We start from the raw sequence: 21219 nt of genomic DNA on the forward strand, positions 1-21219 counted from the left end.
CTTTTATAAATCGTTTTAGATTCATTATAGTACTTATATAGAACATGTGGCAACGATTAGATTATTCTTCAGATGGTATAAAGTTTGTGCACTCTGAGTTATAAAATGAATGAGATGTAAAGCTGTTAAGTGAACCTAGCGCCAAAGTGTCGCTATGGTAAACAAATATAGTGAATTTTAAAGACCGCATTTATTATATTGTGATTTATGCGCTATCGACGAAGTAGATTTAATTCAATCCAATAAGTTTAAATGAAATGAAAGAAAAAATGCGTATAATTTAATATTCCGTACAAAGAAATCATGGGGGCGGGTGTACACATCAGATTTTTTTGTTTTAATTCCCTTTGACACAAGGGCTTTCAAAGAGTTGGAGACGAGCAAAATTCGGATTTTGAAAAATGACAAGCATATTTTTCCGTATTTTTCAGTACATGTTTCTTTTAAAGCACTTTTTAAGCTTTTAGAGAATTTTGGAGGCTTTTAGGATATCTTTGAAAACATTTCGGAAGATTTTGATCCATATTCTAGTTATCAAACTATCAAATAAAGTTATCCTTGAAATAACATTGTCTCAACTCCTATGAAGTCATTTTTTACTCCTATCTATCACGACAGGCATTTTCTGCAAGCTACGAGTGTCAAGGAGGGTGTCAAGTCAGGACAAGTTTTCAACAATGCCAGTTAATTTAGCAAAACTTTGCCAAATATTTTCGGGCTTTATTGTGTGATAAAGCACGTGTTATCATTTCGTCTTGCTTTTTTCATTAAAACCTCCTCGTCTCGTCCCTCCGACATTTACTTTCCGAACAACTATAATGAAGAAAATAAACATAAAGAACTGCTGAAAATATTTTCTTGATATGTATTTGAACATCTGAGGAAGAAAAAACAACTGTCTAAAACAGCATGGCCTCTTTTTTACTATCTTCAGAAAACCTAAAGCAGGGAACGCTGAAATAGAATATCACGAATCATTCCATATAAACTGTGTTATGAGATTGTAATCAGAGCAGTACATAAATTTGAATAAGAAAACATACATTGTAATAATACTAATTTTACCTCGGAAATCATGTACAAAATTTAGCACAGGAGATATATAAAGTTTGTGCACTCTGAGTTATAAAACTGTTGTTTACGTTCCTGTGTTAGAATGGCGCCGAACTGGATCATGTAGTTTCGCTTTTAAATATCCTTAATAAATTCAACGACTCTCGGTCTATTTAAACCAAACTGAATACATTTAATAATAAAACATTCATACGTAAACATTTAGTAATAATTCAACAGTACAGATAGCTATAAAATAGGAATTACAACAGTTACAGGTCAGCTACGCTTTAAGCGACCGAATTCTACAAACGACAAATCTCAAAAGCGTGTTGCCAACGCAGGGCAACGAAAAGGGGAAATTAATTCGATAGGTGTGGAAGTGAACATACTCCCACCCCATCAGGTTTAGTCCTGATACACAGGCAAAGGTGGAAGTTTATTAATTGGTCTTTTGAAGACACCAGTTTTAGTTTTGACTGTAGCTACGCGAACTAAGCCGTCCTTGCTTGGATGGACATCGATGATCCATCCTATAGGCCAAGCTAAAGGTGGAGATCCATCTTCGATGACAAGAACCATCGTGTCGACCTTGAAGTTGGGTTTAGTGTGCTGCCACTTAGATCTCTCCTGAAGAGAAGTCAAGTATTCCCTTTTCCAGCGATTCCAAAATCCGCGTCTTAGATTCTGTACAAGTTCCCACCTAGAACTCTTTGTGCGAAAGGAAGTCAAAGTATCACCTGTAATAAAATGAGAGGTTGTTAAAACATTAATAGAGTCAATATCAGAATCACGTAAGTAAGTGGACGTGAATTCAAAATAGCCTCGATCTGGGTAAGTAGCGTTGACAACTCTTCGTAAGTTAAAAGAGTCTCTTTCAATACTCTTCTCAGATGAAATTTCGCTGAGCCAATGCCGGCTTCCCATATTCCTCCGAAGTGGGGCGAAACAGGCGGTATAAAATGCCATTCAATAGATGACTTAGTTAGTTCTCGGGAAACCGATTCCGTCGCATACAAGGAAGACCAAATCTGATTTAGTTCTTGTAGTTTTCGGCATGCTCCCACAAAATTGGTACCGTTGTCACTGTAAATATGCCGTGGTGCACCACGACGTGAAATTAAACGTCTAAGTGCAGCGATAAACGAGTCTGCCGTCAGGTCACTGACTGCTTCTATACGCACAGCTTTAGTCGACAAGCAAACAAACAGAGCTATATAACCTTTCGTTGTTTTAGAGCCACGACCCTTATTAAATTTCATGGTAATAGGACCAGCGTAATCCACACCAGATGCGTAAAAAGGTCGTTCCAAATTCACACGATGTTCAGGTAAGTCACCCATCAATTGCGGAGTTGAAGCAGCTTTAAATCGATGACATATTAAGCAATGGTTTACACAACTGCGTATCAGTCTCTTCCCTCCAATTATCCATAAAGATTGGCTGATGAGGTGTGATAATAAAGCACCAACATGAAGGTAAGAAATATGAAGTTCTTTCACTAGTAATTCGCTAAATTTATGTCGAGAAGGAAGTATGACAAGATGTTTGATGTTAAATGCTAAAGATGAATTTCGAAAACGTCCTCGTAAGCGACCATCTTCATCTACGAATGGATATAGAGAACGTAGTTGGCTCTTCTTGGGTAAAAGTTTCTCTACCTTAATACATTGTAAATCATCTTTGAAATAATGATTCTGAATCCAACGAATAATGAACTTTTCTGCTACTCGAATCTCTAGAAATGTTAGCGGCATAAGGTAGCTGGAGTTAATGTGAAACGGTGAAATGTTCTGAGTGAAATGTTCTGAGTAATTCCACTACGTGAAATGTTCTGAGTAACATGATGCTTCTTGCAATTAGTAATAAATCTTTGACAGTAAGCCAGAATACGAACAACTTTACAACGCGAAGAATAATGCTCGAACAAATTAGCTAATAAATCATTCGATTCACGTATGTGACAAATAAAAATAGGATCAGATCTTTGTTCAGCCTTTACTTCAGTATCATCTTCAGATTTTAATTAATATTTAGGCCCTTTTTCCTCTTCCTGACGCAACCATGGTGGACCATTCTACCACAAAGTACAATTTGGTAGGAGTTGAGGTTCAGTACCACGAGAAGCAATGTTTGCAGGATTCTGTTTAGAGGGAACATGATTCCAATGTTTAATAGGTATCACTTCTATGATTTGAGATGTTCTGTTTGCCACAAAAGTTTTCCACTTACGTGGATGAGCGGATAGCCAAGACAGAACTACCTTGGAAACCGTCCACGCATAGATTTCAAAATTAAACTTTTTTAAAATGTTCAATAGAGATCGCATTAATCTGGTCAACAAATACGCAGCACAGAGTTCTAATCGAGGAATGGATACTTGCTTTATAGGCGCGACTTTAGTCTTTGATACCAAAAGATTAACCTTAACCGTACCATTGCATTTTTTGGCGACAGTAAATGGCTGCTGCATAGGCCTGCGAAGATGCATCAGAAAATCCATGTAGTTAGATAACACTGTCCGTTATAAGTATGACACATCTCGGAATTTCACAATTATTGATTTAACTGAATGTCTCTTGAAATTTAAACTAATCATCTGAGATATGCTGGGGAACAACTGAATCGCAGTCGCCTTTAACTAACCATAGCTTTTGATAGAATATTTTAATCAATATAGTGCAAGGAGATAAGAGACCTAAAGGATCGAAAATGTGAGCAGATTCTGCTAATATGCGTCTCTTTGTTATAGGTGCGTTGATGTGCAGTGTAGCTTTAAAACTGAAGGTATGAGTAGTTGAATTCCAAAAAAGTCCTAAGACTTTCGAACTCGAATTAGGAGATATCTCGAAATCAGAATTCAATGAACAATGCTTCTTAAATTAACGAGAAATCTCAAAAGCGTGTTGCCAACGCAGGGCAACGAAAAAGTGGAAATTAATTCGATAGGCGTGGAAGTGAACAACTGTTATGGTGTCAAAAACGTTACATAAATCTGGCATGAGCAATAGAACTTTAGGTCAGTTTTGAAGGCTTTTCTCTTATATTCAGATACTGGTGAATGTTTATGTAACACGCAGTACGTGCTTTTGTGCGTTATGATCTTTGCCTTCTCAAGAATGAGAATTATTTTCTCAAAACGGGAAAAATAAAGTTAACTGCGTATAAAAATCGTCCTGACGGAAGTCTGCGTTCAGTTTCGCGGCCGCCATATACACCAACAAGAAAATGGAATCTGTGAACACTTGAACGCCATTTTCGCTTTATCGGAGTATATAGGATATAATTCGAATTTGGTTTCTTCTAATCATTTCATTTTCTGGTGTTTTTAGCATAGTTTATTCATACGAACTTAGTTTGTAAATTTCGTTCAACTCCAATGAATAATTTCTGTTTTATTCGCAATAATATGTTGCTTACTTTATCAGCATTAACACATTTATGAAGGGTATTTGCATTAAACTCGGCTACTGCTATGATATTTTAAAAATTTTAACTACGATACTAAAAGGATGATATGTATTCTTGTAGACCAGAGAAGAAACACAGTTAAGTTTTTCTTTTAATCATGTTAACATTATTTTCAAATATAATAATCTATATATTTAATTCATCCTACACATGTATTAAATCAAACTATATAGTGAAAACTTGCGAGATAAAGTGATTAGTTTCCAGTTTTTCTTTTAATTACTATTATTTATTTTTCAGGAAAGAAAAAAGTCTTTGAAGATACTCTTGGAAGCTGAGCAGAAGACATATGAAACGGAATTATGGAAAATGGGATATTCGATTATAAGAAATTAAGAACTTTGATAAGAATTTTTGAGTATCTAAATTAAAATACTTTAGTTAGTCACAGTAAAAAATACTAAATAAGTTAAAATTTTCAAAATGTAAATCAGAGCAAAAATAGATTTTGAGATGAATGCATTACAGATATATTTTTCACTCAAATTAAGCTCTAATTTGAATCTGAAATTTTGGTCAAATTAAGAAAAAATAAACAAGACGGGAAATGCCATTTATGGGTATCAACTTAATTACATTTTAAAAGTAATTCATGCTGAAAATCAAAAGGGAAGGGAACGGGTTCAAACAAATAAAAAGAGACAATTTTTAATTTAAATAATTAAGAATTAAGAATGTGCAACATGAATGCACATTCAGTTATATATACAGTGCATATTATTATTACAGTGCAATATGAATGATATGAATAGTGATTATGAATGATCTGCAGCCCCTTTGGTCTAAAAAAAGAACAATATTTTGCCGTTATAAGAATAAATTTATACTTAATTATGGATATAAAAGAAATTTTTTTGTGTGTATCTTTCAGTCAACAAATAAGGAAGTGAAAAGGATGAAATATAAATTCAGAGGACATTACAATGTACACATGATCATATGTTTATAACTCAAATCAGGTCATATAGATTTGTATATATATATATATATATTGACTTAATCTGTTTGTGGGGCTGGACTATATGTTCCCCACTGCGATCAGCAGTGCTTGAATGTATAAACTGCTAAACACGGTAATTCAACACGTGTTCAAATTCAGGTGAAAATTCAGGTTTTAATGCATTTTTTATGGTTTTCCTTACATGTAACGTGAATATGAGTTTTTAGAATGTTTTCCGCAAAGGTATCACATTTTCTTAGGCAAATAGCATTGGTATGTAAAAAAATAAACAAATATGGTGTTAAATATGGCTCAATGAACGTTATTCCATTATTGTAAAGATTAAAAATGTACTGGTTGACGCCGGGTAAAAAAGAGGCAAATTGTATTGCTTGGTTTTCTTCTCTGTATTGCGGGAATGCTTAATGCTTTGCTAAACGGAAAGTTAACGAGTATAACCTACACGAAAAGATTCATTTGTAACTGAATTAAATGTATAACAGAAATGATAGTCACGACTTTAAGGAGGGGAAGATCTTGATGAAAATAACTATTTTTATAATGCAATGCGTGGTGGAATGTGAAATTTAAACGCGGAAATTACAGTATGAAGAACAAGGAAATCGAAAAATCGTCTTAATCATTGGTATTAACAAAAATTATGATTTATATTATCACTTTATTATGGAGGCATTTTTTTCAAATGAATAACTGACAATTGCAATATATTCATCATACTGTCCACAGTTTACGAGGTACAAATTGACTGAATAATTTTCTTCGAGAATTAGCCTCGCTGTTGCAGAAGTACCTGAACGTTTCGAATGTCTTTCAAAATACTGCCACGGTGTGCAAAACTGCTGCCATCTACTAAAGTTCTCCATGATGTACGGCGTTATCAGCACCAGCCTTACTATATCAGGCGCCTTCGGTGAAAAGCTCCCCTTTATCCTTCCCTAAAATCCCAGAATGGGGAAATCATGAAACATCATTTCACAGAACATGCTTTTTGGTGGTTTAAAAATTTTGATCAGCGCACCTCAGAATCGGCTGGCCTGGGCGGTCGTCCTAACTCGCCTTCCTTAAAGCCGCTAACAGGAGTTATAATCCGGAACTGATTTTCTCTTTTCCAAATTACGCAAAAATATTTTAGATGCATTTTCAATTATTAAATTTGAGAATATCTGCAGTAACGAGAATGCAGTGTGACAGTACGTCATACTTTTGTCGCACCATTTTAATTTGCCCTGGCCTCATTGATGCACAGTATGTGACAGACAGTGATGGAGAACGAGATCATCTTGTCTTCTCTTATTCTCCTTTCGCCAAGAGTCAGAAGGAATTTTGCAGCAGCTCTTTCAATAAATTCTGTAGTTCACTGTCGATTCTGTGTTTTTTTGGCCAAAATAAGATTACGAGCTTAGGGAAATTTTCATTTATCATTCTATGCTTGCTTTTAGACTGGTGATCGAGTTTAAAGAAATAGAAGAAATGTTGGTCCTTATTGTGCATTATTTTGTAGGAAAGAAATCTGCAGCAAAGAAAAGGGATTTTTGAATTTCCTTTTGAACTGAATGTAGGTGTTTATGATGTACAAAATATGATTCATTAAAGAAATACCATTATGAGGTAAATATAAATCTCCGTAAGAAATTCACTTGAATATTTCATTTATTCTGTTTGAAGACAAAAATATTGCTGATTTTTCCCCAATTTTTCCTGAGTAAAGATATTTTCCTCCATTAATTTGTGCAATTTTCTATTAATTACCTGCTAATTGGTTTCTGTTATTAATTGGATTGGTAATTGCTATTGGTAGATGCTAATTGGTAATTTATGTTAATTAATTGGTAATTGCTATTAAATTGATAATTGCTGTTAATAATTTCTGCTTACTAAATCATGAAACCAATAATTTATAGCAATATTTTTAAATCCACTTTTACCCTTTATTGATTGATTCTTTACAGTAACCTATTTATGTACTGAAAAAAAGTTTTTTTTTTTTTTTTTTTTAAATTTCCAATCGCGGGCACTAGGCTTTATAGGCACTGGCCACTATAAAGACCGAAAACGACGGTCATTTTATTATGGACGTACCTAATAGGTGGGTCACCGTGGCCTCCTATGAAGGGACAGACAATTTACATCCATGCCTTCTCCAGGACTTGAACCCTTCGGTATGGCAGTCAGTGTCACTAGCCACTTTCCCATCCGGCTGGCATATGCAGAAATAATGGTAAAAACTTAGGCAATTGGTTCCTTGCATATTCGTTTAGCAAGAGGTGGCTTGATGTAGTTGTTTGCAAGCTTTTAAATGAAAAATGTCATGTTATTTTTGTTGTGACTAATCTTGCTTGTCTGAAATCAGCGCAAGCTCGCGAAATTCATTGGGGTAAGGAGTCAAGATTCCACCTGTCGTTTGCAAGAGGCTTGGTAACCATACAGGTGACAGTACGACTTTGCATCTAGACCTGACCTCTAGTTTGACATAGAGCTCAGCAGTCTGGTAGGATCTTCGTAGAGGATGTAATAGTTGAATGCAGCTTTTATAGCATCTGTTCTCTGGATATCAACAAGGATAGGTAAATAAATTTGTTTATTTTGAAGTAAAATTTTAAATGCGAACGTATTAAAATTATATGATTTTTTGCTTATTTTTCTGTTAGCAAAACCATGAATTTGTAGAAGTTTACTTCATGTTTTTCATTCAAAACTTCAATGGATTAAGAAAGGTGTAGCAAAAATATACAGCTGTCAGAATCTCTATCTAGTTTGAACCTACTTCTCATCTCTATTTAATTCCTTCACCCGCTTTGATGATCAATGTGACTGATTCCCAATAAATAATGTTTCATGTGAAAAATACCTTCCCCTCTCCTCCTTAAATTTTTAGGGGGTAATAATGTTTTAGAATTTAGAGAAGTGGCGAGAAGCAAAATTTAAGTATGGCAATATTTTTAGAATTTAGGGGAAGCAGTAGGCAGCAGAATTTTGGGGTGAAAAATATTTTATAATTTATGGGGGCACCAGGCACTAGAATTTAGGACCCGCAGAGATTGCACCAAGTGGCAAAATACTCACATATCCTTGCGTCCTTGCAAATGAGAACAGAAGGATCACATGTAGGAGAATACGTGTACAAAAGTTTTCCCAACGAACTGGAACTTAATAGCCAGACTGTGCAAGCTTTCATGGCAGCTGGTAGGAATTCGAGTCCTAACATCACACAGGTAGTTGATCTTTGAGCGTGCGATTTCTTTCTACGAAGTGTCCGAAATTTCAGACTTTAAAGCTTCAATGCTCCGCATAAGAATTGAAAAATCATATTCAGCAAAAAGTGGGATGGATCCAGTTAAGATGCTTAAAAAAGTAATCTGTTATATTGGGAAAGATCACCGAATGACCTACAGCAGAATGACATTCCTCATGATAATAATATTTCTGGAAAGAAGGATGTTTTCTATGTGTTAAACTGTTAAAATGAGTTAAATGAAATTGAAAAGCCTTAAATGCTTTTGTTTGCATGCTATGTTTACATATGTCAAAATCAAATAAATGAAAATATTTAGTATCTGTGCCATTTTTTAAATGCCCTGATTCCTTGACGCAACTTGTACCAATGTTTCATGACTTCAAACATTCAATTACTGGTGGACATGTGAAACGTAAAATTTATAAATTAATTTACAGTAGTTTATGAGTCGCTGTTCAAGAAACATACAACGGAAAGAAAACACAGTATTTAAAAAAAATGTTAAAATCTTTATTTTATCCATTAACAGCATGAAATGAGCAAATCAAATGTTTTATAATTTTATGTTCCACGTATATTGGAGTCTTTATTTTCTTCTGCACGAGTTATTATAGATTGTTAACTTACAGATGATACAAAACATCTATCGCACATATTACAATTAGACAATTTTTATATGAGGAGAAAGCTATTGCATAGATTTCTCAAAAATACCATGTAAAATGAAAACAATTACATAAATATTCCAAGACCAAGCCTTTCTTTAGTTTGTATTTTGTTCTATGTTTATATTGATATTTGCTTTTTGTAGGAAACAATACATCATTTTCACATAGGAAAAAGTTAAAAACACAGATTTTTTTTCAGTTCTTCATAATAAAAAAACCATTCACAAAGGAAAATAAATTCACTGCTTAGTTTTGTTATCCATTCATGTTAATCTGTAGATAAATTAGAACAGATATAATTTTTTTAATTTTCAAGCGACATCAGTTTTATAATAGTTATAATTCAAAAGATAATTAAACAAATTAAAAGAAAAGCTTCAATGCAAAAACAACTTTTTTAACGATGCAATTATTTTAAGATACTATATTTAAAAAAATTATAAAACGATGAAAATGAATATTTAACTATGATTTCATATATATGTTAACATTTGTATAATTTAGCAAAAATTTGTCAAATTTAGGTACAAAATTAATACATTCGATACTCAATACAAAAGTTTATAGCTATGATTTTTATAGCTAACTATTATAATTTTATATACAAAACTGATTTTTGGGTGTAAATAATAAAGCAAAAAGTATAATACATGCTTATTAGATTATTAATAATTCAATTAGTTGTTATTTGTGCTTTTATAAAAATTATTTGTTTTTTTAACAACACTACATAATAATTTAAACAATATTATATAAAAGGTATAATAGCAGAAAAACGTAAGTTACAAATTTTAAATTACCACTATTGCCTTAATCTATTTTGATTTCCGAACCTTCCCATTCTAAATACTTGTAAATGGAATTCTTAACCTACTAATAAAATACCACTTAGCAGTAGTATTAACATTATGGGGATTAAGTGAAAAACCTTCTGTACTGTAAGATTGTTTCAAAATAAATGTGTAGTAAATTCTGAACTTAATTTGCTTACATTATTCTTTGTTCTTCATGCTTTTTTGTGAGCACTAAAGATGTTCTTTTCTACTAGAAATACGAATTGCAGATATCATGATAATGAGTATTACCATATCTCAAAGTACTATGGGATTTTGAAATGAAAGATTTTGACAAATGTATTAGATTTTGGGATAAATTCACCTATTTTGATACACATTTAATTTTATTTTTGCAAACTTTAAACAATATACAATAACATAACAAAATTATGAAATGAAATACATAAGGGCAAACAAAACATTCAATACGTATCTACAATCATAAAAAGTTTTTGATGTAATTTCATGTGTAATCATAAACTGAAAAATACATTCACTGAAAGAGATTTAAAATTTTTCAAACTTGAAAATAACCGTAGACTGGGATATAATAAGTACCTATGTTTGAATTCTGCATGAGTGGGTTTACCAAAGTACCAACAGTTCATGCAAAAAAAATTTCTTTTGATAATGCTATCAATTATTTTGCTGTGTGTGTTTTGATAAGCAAAAACCAAAGTATGACCCTACATGCCGTTGAATCAAAATGTGCAAAAAAGGAAAATAAAGTCTTTAAACTTGGAAGTGGCTTCAGTATCCAGAAACGTTTACAGTTAAAAAGGCTATAATTAATTTTATTATTTTCTATACTATGCATAGTTATTTCTAAAAGATATAAATGTTATTGAAATAAAGAACATAGCTAAAATTAAATTAAAGAATAATTAATGACATAGCTATTTGATAAAAGTAAACTAACATTTAATGATTTATAAAATCTGAGAGCTTATGTAAACCTTAAGATGTAAATTTTAAGCAATATATAAACTTCATCACTAAAGCATAAAGTGTGATATACATAACCTGATATTTTTAAGAATAGCACTGATGAGTAATCAGAAGAACCTATTTCGAAATATAATTTTAAAATTTAAGGTAATGCGATTTGTAATATTAGTTTCATGCAACATATATGATGTACATTATCAGTAGAACTCTGTGAAACACTGATTTAAACTTTAATTTTATAATTATGTAGGAGTGGGAGAATAATTTGTAAAACTAAATGACTATATTTGAATTATTTTCACAAGCTGCTTTAATTTCAAATATAAAGTTACATTTAAAATGGCACTCTTAAGCAGTAGGAGATACTGGCCTTGATATGTTAACATAATTCATTATCCCTACAAAACTGCATAAAATGTTGAATTAAATATAAATTAATGAACTTTAAATTCAGAAGTTAAGTTCCAAAATACACAGAATTAAAAAAACATTTACACATGAAAACAGTCAAAATCATCCCTTTACAAACACCATTTTAATAATGGCATTTGGAAACAGGAATAAAAAATTTGTAACTTTGCACAAAACTAAGCCATTCTTGTCATGATGAGAAAATGAAACCGTAGAGGTTTATCATTTAGACAGAGAAACAAAAATGTTCACAAATTCTGCAATCATCTTAAACTGTACATCTTCGGATTTAAAGCAAATGACAAAGAATAAATTAAGTCTTTTTTTTTTTTACATGAAAATGACAAGTATGAAACTTTTCACACTTAAAGAATAAATGCTGATATCAGCCAGTATATTCTCTTTAAAACTTAAAATTAGTCTCAGAGTGAACATAAGCCAGTAAATGGCTTTTAAAAGAAATTATCACAACATATAAAAACCAGTGTCTTAAAGAACTTGCTTGAAATCACTCGAGGCTAAACATAACACATGTACATAGCCACATAATTTAGTTCCTTGTGCCCATACAGTTTGAGTGACAATGCTCTCTTTTCATACTTTTCTCACAGCATACAAATATCATCTGATTGGAAAATGTGCAAGCACATTGATGAATGCTTAACTTGCAAATAAAATAGTTGAAACTTGTGGATGCTGTCTCAGATTCTGCAAACTTAAACAAGTTGACACAGAAATTTTATTGGAGGAACCACCTTTCCATTGCAGCTTTTCAGGTTGCATCCTGATATGACATCCACATAACTAGCCCTACACACACACACAGAAAAACCATATGTTATATTCTACAAATATTTTTTGCACAGGGATGTCTTCCCATTGTAATTGAGCATTTCAACAGCAAGAGTGCTTCTGTCATCTGGAGGAACATCTACGATAGTCTTTGGCATAATTTCGTAGTTCATTAAGTAGTTTTTCCTTTTAGATACCATCACAGATGATTCCAATGAACTGTGTTTTTATTTACAGAGTGAGCAGCCTTGTTGACGTTCATTTTTCTGTCAGTATGCAGGGCGGTCGCTTGAGCAGTAGAAAGAAGTCTTTAATAATTCGGCATCCTCCTAAATTCCACTGTTACAGAGGGGGACTACCCTGATATGTGACATCATTAGGATGGGTGAGCTGGCATTTCTAAAAAGGAAATCATCATCTTACTTAATGGGTTAAAAAACACATAAATCTTGAATTATAAAATGCTGATTTCAAGCTACTGAGCTGATTGTAAATGTCATTGTAAGACATTGTAAATTGGCCAGATATTAAGTGAAAATATTACATTTCATAAAAACTAAAAAGCTTAAATTGTTGCGAAAAAAGATAATTATACACTATCAACTCTTTAAAACTTCAGCATGTATATATAAATTTGATTTCTGTTATAAAATTTGAAACCACAGTCAAAAACTGACTTACAGATGTCTAATGAATATAGCATTATTATTCAAAGTCAGATCTGATGCTCATTTTCAGGAAATATGGAACAATATGTTAAATACATTATGAAAATGAGAAGTAAGATGTGAAACTATGTAAGTACAGAGATTATGTGTTAGCAATATAAGAGGAAATTAACCATAACTGATTGAAAGGTATTGTGAAACGGGAGAAATTAAAGTTACTGATAAGAACTTTGAAAACAATTCTGATAATAGATGAACATGAAAAAAATTAATGTGAAATTTTTAATGAATTAATTTCATCAAATAAATAGATTAAATTTTGTCAAATAAATAAAATTTCTTTCCAATTAGTGATTTAAATATGTTAAATATACACTTTTCTATAAGAAACATTTTTGATCGTTTCATCTAAATTATTCTAGATTTTATAATGAGCTCACAAAAAATTACATCATGTTTTATTTTAATTTATTTAATACTGACTCTGCACTATGTGATGATTAAATTTATTTGATACAAACAATTTTCCTAATTAAAAAATTTACAGCTTTTAAAAATTAGCATGCTGGAGATGAATTTCATGCATAATTTAAAGAAACCAGAAATTAAATACTGCGCTTAAAAAGTGCACATTCAACTGACACGAACTGGTTATTTTGGCTGAGAACTTTTCCTACTTAAAAAATATGTTTCCCATTAAAGTCTACCGGAAAGTTCTGTTTGATAATGTTATTTTAAGCTTCCAACATGCATGCAGGTGAGACATGCACAGGCTGTCTTGCTTTATAACTGCATTTATAAACATCTGCTCTTCTAAATTAATTGAAATAAAAGTGTCTCGTGTCACTGTTAAGTGAGACGCGATGGTGTAAATACGGCTACGATACAGTTCATTAACGATACCATATTTTACATGCATACCAACAAGGGAAAAATGCTACAGAAGGTGTGTCGAAATTTAGTAACAGTTTTTGGTTGGGATATAGTTTCAGACAGAACGTGTAGGAGTTGGTTCGAAACATTTGAAGCAGGTGATTTCAACCATAATGATAAGCCACGCTCTAGGCACCCATCTTTGGTCGAAGGCGATATTGTCAAGACTATGGTATTGCAAGATCCTTTTTTGACAACATCAGAAATTGAGGGAAAGCTTAACTCAGCTCAACAGTAAAGATTTTGGATCATATTCGGATACCAGGATTGGTCTATAACTATTTCAAATGGGTTAAGTGAGAAAGACTGTATGATAGCGTCGTCCTATGCACATCTGTAATTGCTCAGAGCAGAAACAAGCACTTTTTGAACCAGTTCATAATTGACTTCGAAAAGCGGTTCACTTACGAAAACATCGTTACGAAAAGAGCATACTGTGATCTCAAACAACCTGCTTTCTTTCCCTCTAAAGTCTAAACAGAGATTGAGCCTAAAAAGAGTGGTGAGACGTCCAAGGATCAGCACATTACGAATTTTCGAAACCTAAAGAAAAGCTGAACTCGGAGAGATTCCAGTAGATTCGGAGAGTTCAATTCGGACTGTCAGCAAATGAATGCTTTAAAAACGAAGCAGTTAAAGAGAAGATGCCGATGTTGTTCAATAGCAAGCATCTACTACATCTCCGCATCTACTACACTCCCCAGATCTAGTACTCTCCGATTATCAATTTTGCAAGATTCCCTTCTTGAAAAATTTTTGAAGGGGAAAAAATTCAGATGTAAGCCGAGCACTATTTGAACTCTTCGCCTCACAAGCCATTTTTTAAAAATGTCTAAAATAACGCTGTTAAGAGGTCATAAGTAACGACAGATATTATATTCTACAATAAATATTATTAAAGCTTTAAAAAATATATTATCTTCTTTCACTTCTCAAATGGACAGAATTTTCCGTTAGACTTATATTATTAGACAGAGGAAACAACTGATTCTGGATAATTTTAAATGCATTTATACCAAGTATTTGTTACTAAAATTCTAAGTAAATGATCATTACATTCTTAAGCAACAAATTTTGGAATAGGTAAAATGTTTAAAAAATTAGAAACTTACTTGTTGTTTATTTTGCCACGTCTTCATGGCCATCTTATATTTTTCAAATTCATGGCACCAGTCAGAATAAACTTTTCGGTATTCTACATCAGTTGGTGCACTACATGTTTCTGAAATGGTAATAATGGAATTGATATTAGGAAAGGAGAAATAAAAATTAAAATTTCCCCTGCTTAAATGTAATAAGAAGTAATATTAAAAGAAGTGTTCCGAATTCTTGTTGAAAAATTCTTAGGAATAAAATAAAATAAAATATTATACACTATTATATCTTTCCCAAATAAATAGGATATTTATTACAGGCTCAATTTGTTAAAAAAGTTTCAAAAGAAGAGGGATTCAGCATTTAACACAAAAATGTTTTTCTTTCACAAAGCATTTTGATTCTCACCATTATCAATAAATATGTGTATTATGATGATTCTTGTGATTATAAACAAAAATATATAAGATTTCCACTGAAAATGATTATCTTTCATTTAATATACCATGAAATGAATTAAGCGTATACACTGAAAATTTCCAGCCGTATGTATGATAAAATTCTGACACACACACACACACACACAAAAAAAAAAAAAAAAAAAAAAAAAGTATTTATTGTAAAATTGGTTCTGGAGCTTGCATTTTGATGTCATTTTTCATGCAAAATATTAAAAAAATTGCTCTACATATGTGTGTGTGTATCCAATATTTTTCATGATTTAATAATTATTATTGCTTAACTCCATAAAAAACTGTATTTTATTGTTAACCACATGATTCCTATAGAAGGCTTTTGTGAAAAATGATGTCACTAGCTTGTTTTACTGAAAGCTACTTATTAAGAGAACAGTAACACAATAGTGTACTATAGGATATAATGTATGTTGCGTGTGCAGCTGTAGCTTAACAAGATATCAAATAAAAGAAAAATCTAGATTTCAAACAATATTATGTTCTCTTACCACTGGCTATTTTTTCTTGTGATTCTTTATATACACACACATATATATATATACAGGGTGTCCCATCAAGATCACCCAAACTCTGCACAGCCGGATTTCAAGCTTAGATGCATAAAAAATGCCCAAAGTATTGTAACAGTACAACCCATAACTTTCGAGATATATAGGGGATTCAGAATTCATCATCAATATTTGGTGGAGAGTAGGGAATAGGAAAAGAAGGTGATTTCACATAGGAAAGTATGGGCGCAGACGAATACATGGGGGTGTGGAGGGCGCTATGTGTACACAACTTCCATACATAAGCACAGCTGTTTGCCGTTGCAACCAGTCGCCATTCGACTAGGTGACTTTGCAGAAGTAACATGAACCGGTATACGTGGAATGAATTTGCAGATATGCATGTAAATGCCAGGCATATTCCAGAAGGTCTGGTTGTCCATGCAACGCCGTTGTGAGTCATGCATTCTAGCACATGGTCAGCAGTTCGAGCACCTCTTGTAAGTCTGTAAAACCGATGCAAAGAAATGTTACATGCAAGATAATAAATGTTTTCCCCCCCTTACTACTTCCTTTTTATGTATTCTTTCCATCATTGAACTGGGGTCATTTTGCCCTACTACATGGCATATGCGCCCATGCATTCCTATGTGAAATATCCTTCTTTTCCTATTCCCATCCTCCCCACCAAATATTGATGATTAATTCCGAATCACCCTGTATGTGAAAGAAAAATTTGGCTTCATATCCATCATATCACCCATTATTCTTGTATGATGGAGCTCCGGTTCACTTCAGCATTTCTGTACCTGATTAGCTGGATATGGAATATGCAGGTGCTGGACTGGACGTGGGGTCTGGTTTTATGGCCGCCATGATTGCCAGATTTGACACCTTAGGATTTCTTCCTATGGGACCATCTGAAAGAATTTTTGCATCAATACCTACTAACTATGGAAAATTACTTAGTTGCTCGTCTTCATGCTTTTTTAAAATAAACTTTTGATTCCCTTAAGGCAATAAATACTTCCCTATTACATATTCTTAATTTTATAGTTTATACATGTCCTCTAACTGGATTTAAAGTGATGATCTAACATCTGGAAAAATCCGGAATCTCCGAAGCTTCGACGAGTATGGATCTCTGACATGTACTATAATTATGATGTATATTATCATTATTATGCTGTACAGCATACATGAAACAGTTAAAACCCTCTGATCGGCAAGGCCGTATATATACGGTCTAGAATATTTTTGTGATGTCTGTAAGAACGTATATATACATGCTTCTTAAAATATACCCAAGAAATTAAGGCAATATATTAAAAGTACATAAATTTAGATATAACGTACCAGGGGCATTCTGATATTAAAATCAAGAAAATAACTTTTTTGTAGTTTGTAAAAAAAATGATATTTTCCATTATCTCAAGTATACAAATAAAATTTTGTTATATTGTCACAAAGAGCATTGCCTCTTCACGTGAAAAGGAAGTATGCATTTATCAGCAATTACAAAATCTGATATGATGATTAACAAATACATATAAGATTATAAATAACCAATGCAAATGCAACAACATGTTATGAAAATAATGGTAATATATCTTACTGGTATCAACAGTGATATTGTAACTGCATAATGTATTAGGCCCTAGCTTGCAGTCATAACGGCCACTGTCCCTCTCGGTCACAGATAATATGACTAGTCCTTGGTCTTGGGTATAGATATATTTCTCTCTCCGTTGCTGAACTTCGTATTTGCCCTTTTCTCGACTGTACCGATACCACTTCGAAACACCCGGTACTGCAGTTTCAGCTTGCGGTAAGTGTATATTACAAGCAAGATGTACACTTTGGCCCCAGTACACATGAAGTGGCTTATTTTTCACACCTAAATTACGGAAACACATATAAAAATACGTTTTCATCTAAGAACATGCAGAACATGATTCAGGGATGTCAAAAACATGATGCACAAGTGATGAAGACTTAACTACCTAATATTAATTGCTAACTTATTAATTAAATGTTATATTTTTAACATTCAACATTAATTAACATTATTTAATCCTTAATTAAAAGTTATATTTTAAACTTATATTTTAATGCAAACAATTTAATTTGTTTTTCAATGTCTAAGATAAATGAAAGTAAATTTTTGAAAACTATATTAAAAGTACTTTGAATACTCAAACAGAAATAAATTTAGCGATTAATAAAATATATTATTTGTGGAAGAATTATTTGCATAAGTCCAATTTTTATCAAAAAGAACATAACGGGAAAAAGAAGCTGTTAAAATTGCAAGAAAAAATTATCAATAATGTTATACACATATATATTCTAAATAATAATATAATGGCTTATATTACAAGAATTGTATTAGTATGTTCCTAAGTTTGCAAGGTTTTTTTGAAACATTCTTATAAAAAAATGTTAATGTATAACTTACTACTATCACATATTCCGGGAGTAGCATTAGTCACATCCTGCAAAAGGCTGTAATAAAGAAAAATTTGGTAAAATTCAAATTTTAGTTCTTACATTATAATTTATATGTAAATACAATACTAAAATGATTCCAAATAGAAAAGTAAAGATATAAAAATATTTTGCAATTTTTTAAATTTTAATTCAAATGCTGAAAAATTACAGATAATTTCCTTGCAAAATTCTTTGTTCTTGGTTTAAAATTACCGACATTAATTATCAAGATCACAATAAACATTGGCCCATCTTTGGCTCAAATGTTAAGGCACTCATAACTGTAATACGATTCAGGATCGGATCCCGGCGAATTAGCCAATCGCATAGCCGTTTTCCCTTTCACACACGCAACGCGAATATGACTGTCACCATCGAGATAGACAAGGCCTGCGCTCTGAAACGAAACTGGCTTGTGACGTCACGGTTAAGGGACCCTCAGCAAACTTTTTATCGGCTTTTATAAGTTGTAATTTTTTATTCATTATGTTTTAAGAATTGAATTTATGTTTACTTTTGACATCTGAAGCATCATCCCTTGTAATAATTACTAACACTAGTAATATAAAAATTGTCAGCAAAATTTATGATTATTTATTTTAATTGGAAACTAATTTTATATGAAATAACTGTCCTAAGGGGTTAAAAGCATAACACTTATTTCATTACATAATATGTAGAATATCAAATGCAGAGTAAATTTGATTCTTGGCAGAGTACTGTGTTCTTAAATTTAAATATCAATGTTTTTTGCAAATAATTAAATATCATTTTATCATGATGAAACTTAAATGGATATGTTTAGCTAATATAGCTTCTGTTCACTTTTATATATGTTATTATCATGCAATCAGTTTGTTTAAAATTTGTTACGCAATATAAATCTTTCTGAGAATGATAGAAAAGTTTCTAAAGTAATGTATGTAAGATTCATATTAAGGTAATTAAATTGCGAAACTGCAAAATGAAAATTTTAAAATATACAGTTATTGAAGAAGCAGTAGTAATTGAATTCATATGTAGACATACTTTTTTTCATTGTATTTCAATTCAATGCAATTTAAAAAAAAAATTTTAATTATCTTTTAAATTACAATCTTTAATTTGAGTACGTGGCACCACCAAAAGCTACGTAAGTTAAGTTAAAATAATTGCTTACATTATACAGAAAAGTTTTGAACATGATGTTAGGATTTATATTTTCTTTTTATGTGGATATTAATAGAAAAAATATTTTCAGAACAGAGGTAACGCTTATAGTTAAATAGGTATGATGTAAAGAAATTTCAGTTTCTAAAAGTTTTTTAAGTATTTCGTATTTTTAAAAAATATTTTCAAAAAAATTGTGTATAACTATATTTAAAAAACTTTTTTCCTGTCTTATTTGGAATTTTAATATTGATAGTCTTCAGAGCTATGTAATAAACATTATCTCAATTTAACTACAGATTCTGTCGAATAATTATGTAGCATTAAGAGGAAAACATTAACTGTAATACAGATTAACATACAATATGTAAGTAAGAAATAATTTTAAGACTAGACTTAGTAATTTATTACATTCAGAAAAATTTTCTGACTGATATAAGGCATTTAAATGTTAGTCTAAATATTAAGTAGTCTCTTGCATTCGTTTGATGTTTTATAATCCTGCTACATTAATATGATAGATATAAAAATATACAATAATTATAGAATGAGAGATAACATGTGTTCCCAATGGCAAACATTTTGTTAAAGTAGTGGGTGAAACAAAAAAATTTGATGCGGTGATGAGAATCAACAAGAGACACAAAGACAGTGCAGAAAAATCAAAGTAAAAATTTTAGCTACTTGAATTTTAAAACCAATTTTTCTTCAAAGAAATGATTTGCTTTTAAAAGCACCAACCATTCTCAAATAATTTTGTTTTGAAAATAAATACCAACAAAAGAAAATGAAAATATTTCATATTCGTATAAGCTTTGTAAAACATTATATTGCCGCTTGTAATTTTGTTTTAGACTGATTTTATAGTACGAGATACCAATTTCATAGAATAGGTTTAGAAAAACGGGTGTTTAGCAAGGAAGCTAAACTGCGCGAAGACCGGTCCCCTAGCAGTGACGTAGTAACTCAGCGCGCAGGCCTTATCTATCTCGATGGTGACGATATGACCCTGTTTTCCTTAGAAATCTTTCCATGGAGGCATTCGTTCATTAGACAGATAGCTCTAGTATGCTAGCCGTAATCACAAATTGCAGTAAAAGGTGAAAAAATATTTCCAACAATAAATAACTAATAGTATATTAAAAATTTTAATTGTCATAAATTAACGCAACAACAATAGTTGTTGCACTTGATTTATGGCGCAAATAAATGCAATATTAAGGCATTGACACTGCAAATCAATGCCTAAAATAAATAAAATAGCGTAATTATGAATACGTCAGTAAAATAAATAAAATAGCGTAATTATGAATGTAATTAATTTAGAATTTGTGAGCTCGGTGACATCATTTATCAAGTAATAAAAAGACTAAAATAATCCGAAGCTGCAGGTTATCCGAAGGTTAGCATTTCCGAAAAAAAAAAAATAAATAAAAATAAAAACCGAGATATTTTAAGAAAAGGTAAATATAATTGACTGGATCCAAGTTGCAGTTTGATGCACAATATTGAGTGTTATATTTCAAAATCCGTCGATAACTCCAA

General features: G+C 31.7%; 1 protein-coding gene and 1 long non-coding RNA gene across 2 annotated transcripts in view; one reads left to right on the forward strand and one right to left on the reverse strand.

Moving 5' to 3' along the window:
* The first annotated feature begins 4078 nt into the window (after positions 1-4078).
* On the forward strand, positions 4079-9038 carry LOC118195691 (uncharacterized). Its single transcript, XR_004759306.2, has 2 exons — positions 4079-4601; positions 4765-9038. It is a non-coding gene; the product is annotated as an uncharacterized LOC118195691 (long non-coding RNA).
* A 170-nt stretch (positions 9039-9208) lies between these two features.
* Positions 9209-21219, reverse strand: part of LOC118195683 (semaphorin-2A-like) — a 625034-nt gene continuing 613023 nt past the window's right edge. Inside the window, exons 14-17 of the mRNA XM_085825552.1 lie at positions 18494-18540; positions 17651-17932; positions 15089-15198; positions 9209-12774 (exon numbers count right to left, since the gene is read on the reverse strand). Of these exons, the coding sequence (XP_085681678.1) occupies positions 12718-12774; positions 15089-15198; positions 17651-17932; positions 18494-18540 (496 nt within the window). The 3' untranslated portion in view covers positions 9209-12717. The remainder of the gene's footprint in view (positions 12775-15088; positions 15199-17650; positions 17933-18493; positions 18541-21219) is intronic.

The sequence above is a fragment of the Stegodyphus dumicola genome, chromosome 10 (assembly GCF_044657685.1).
Source record: "Stegodyphus dumicola isolate Sdum_Otavi_A_Nest chromosome 10, ASM4465768v1".
Classification (NCBI taxonomy): domain Eukaryota; kingdom Metazoa; phylum Arthropoda; class Arachnida; order Araneae; family Eresidae; genus Stegodyphus; species Stegodyphus dumicola.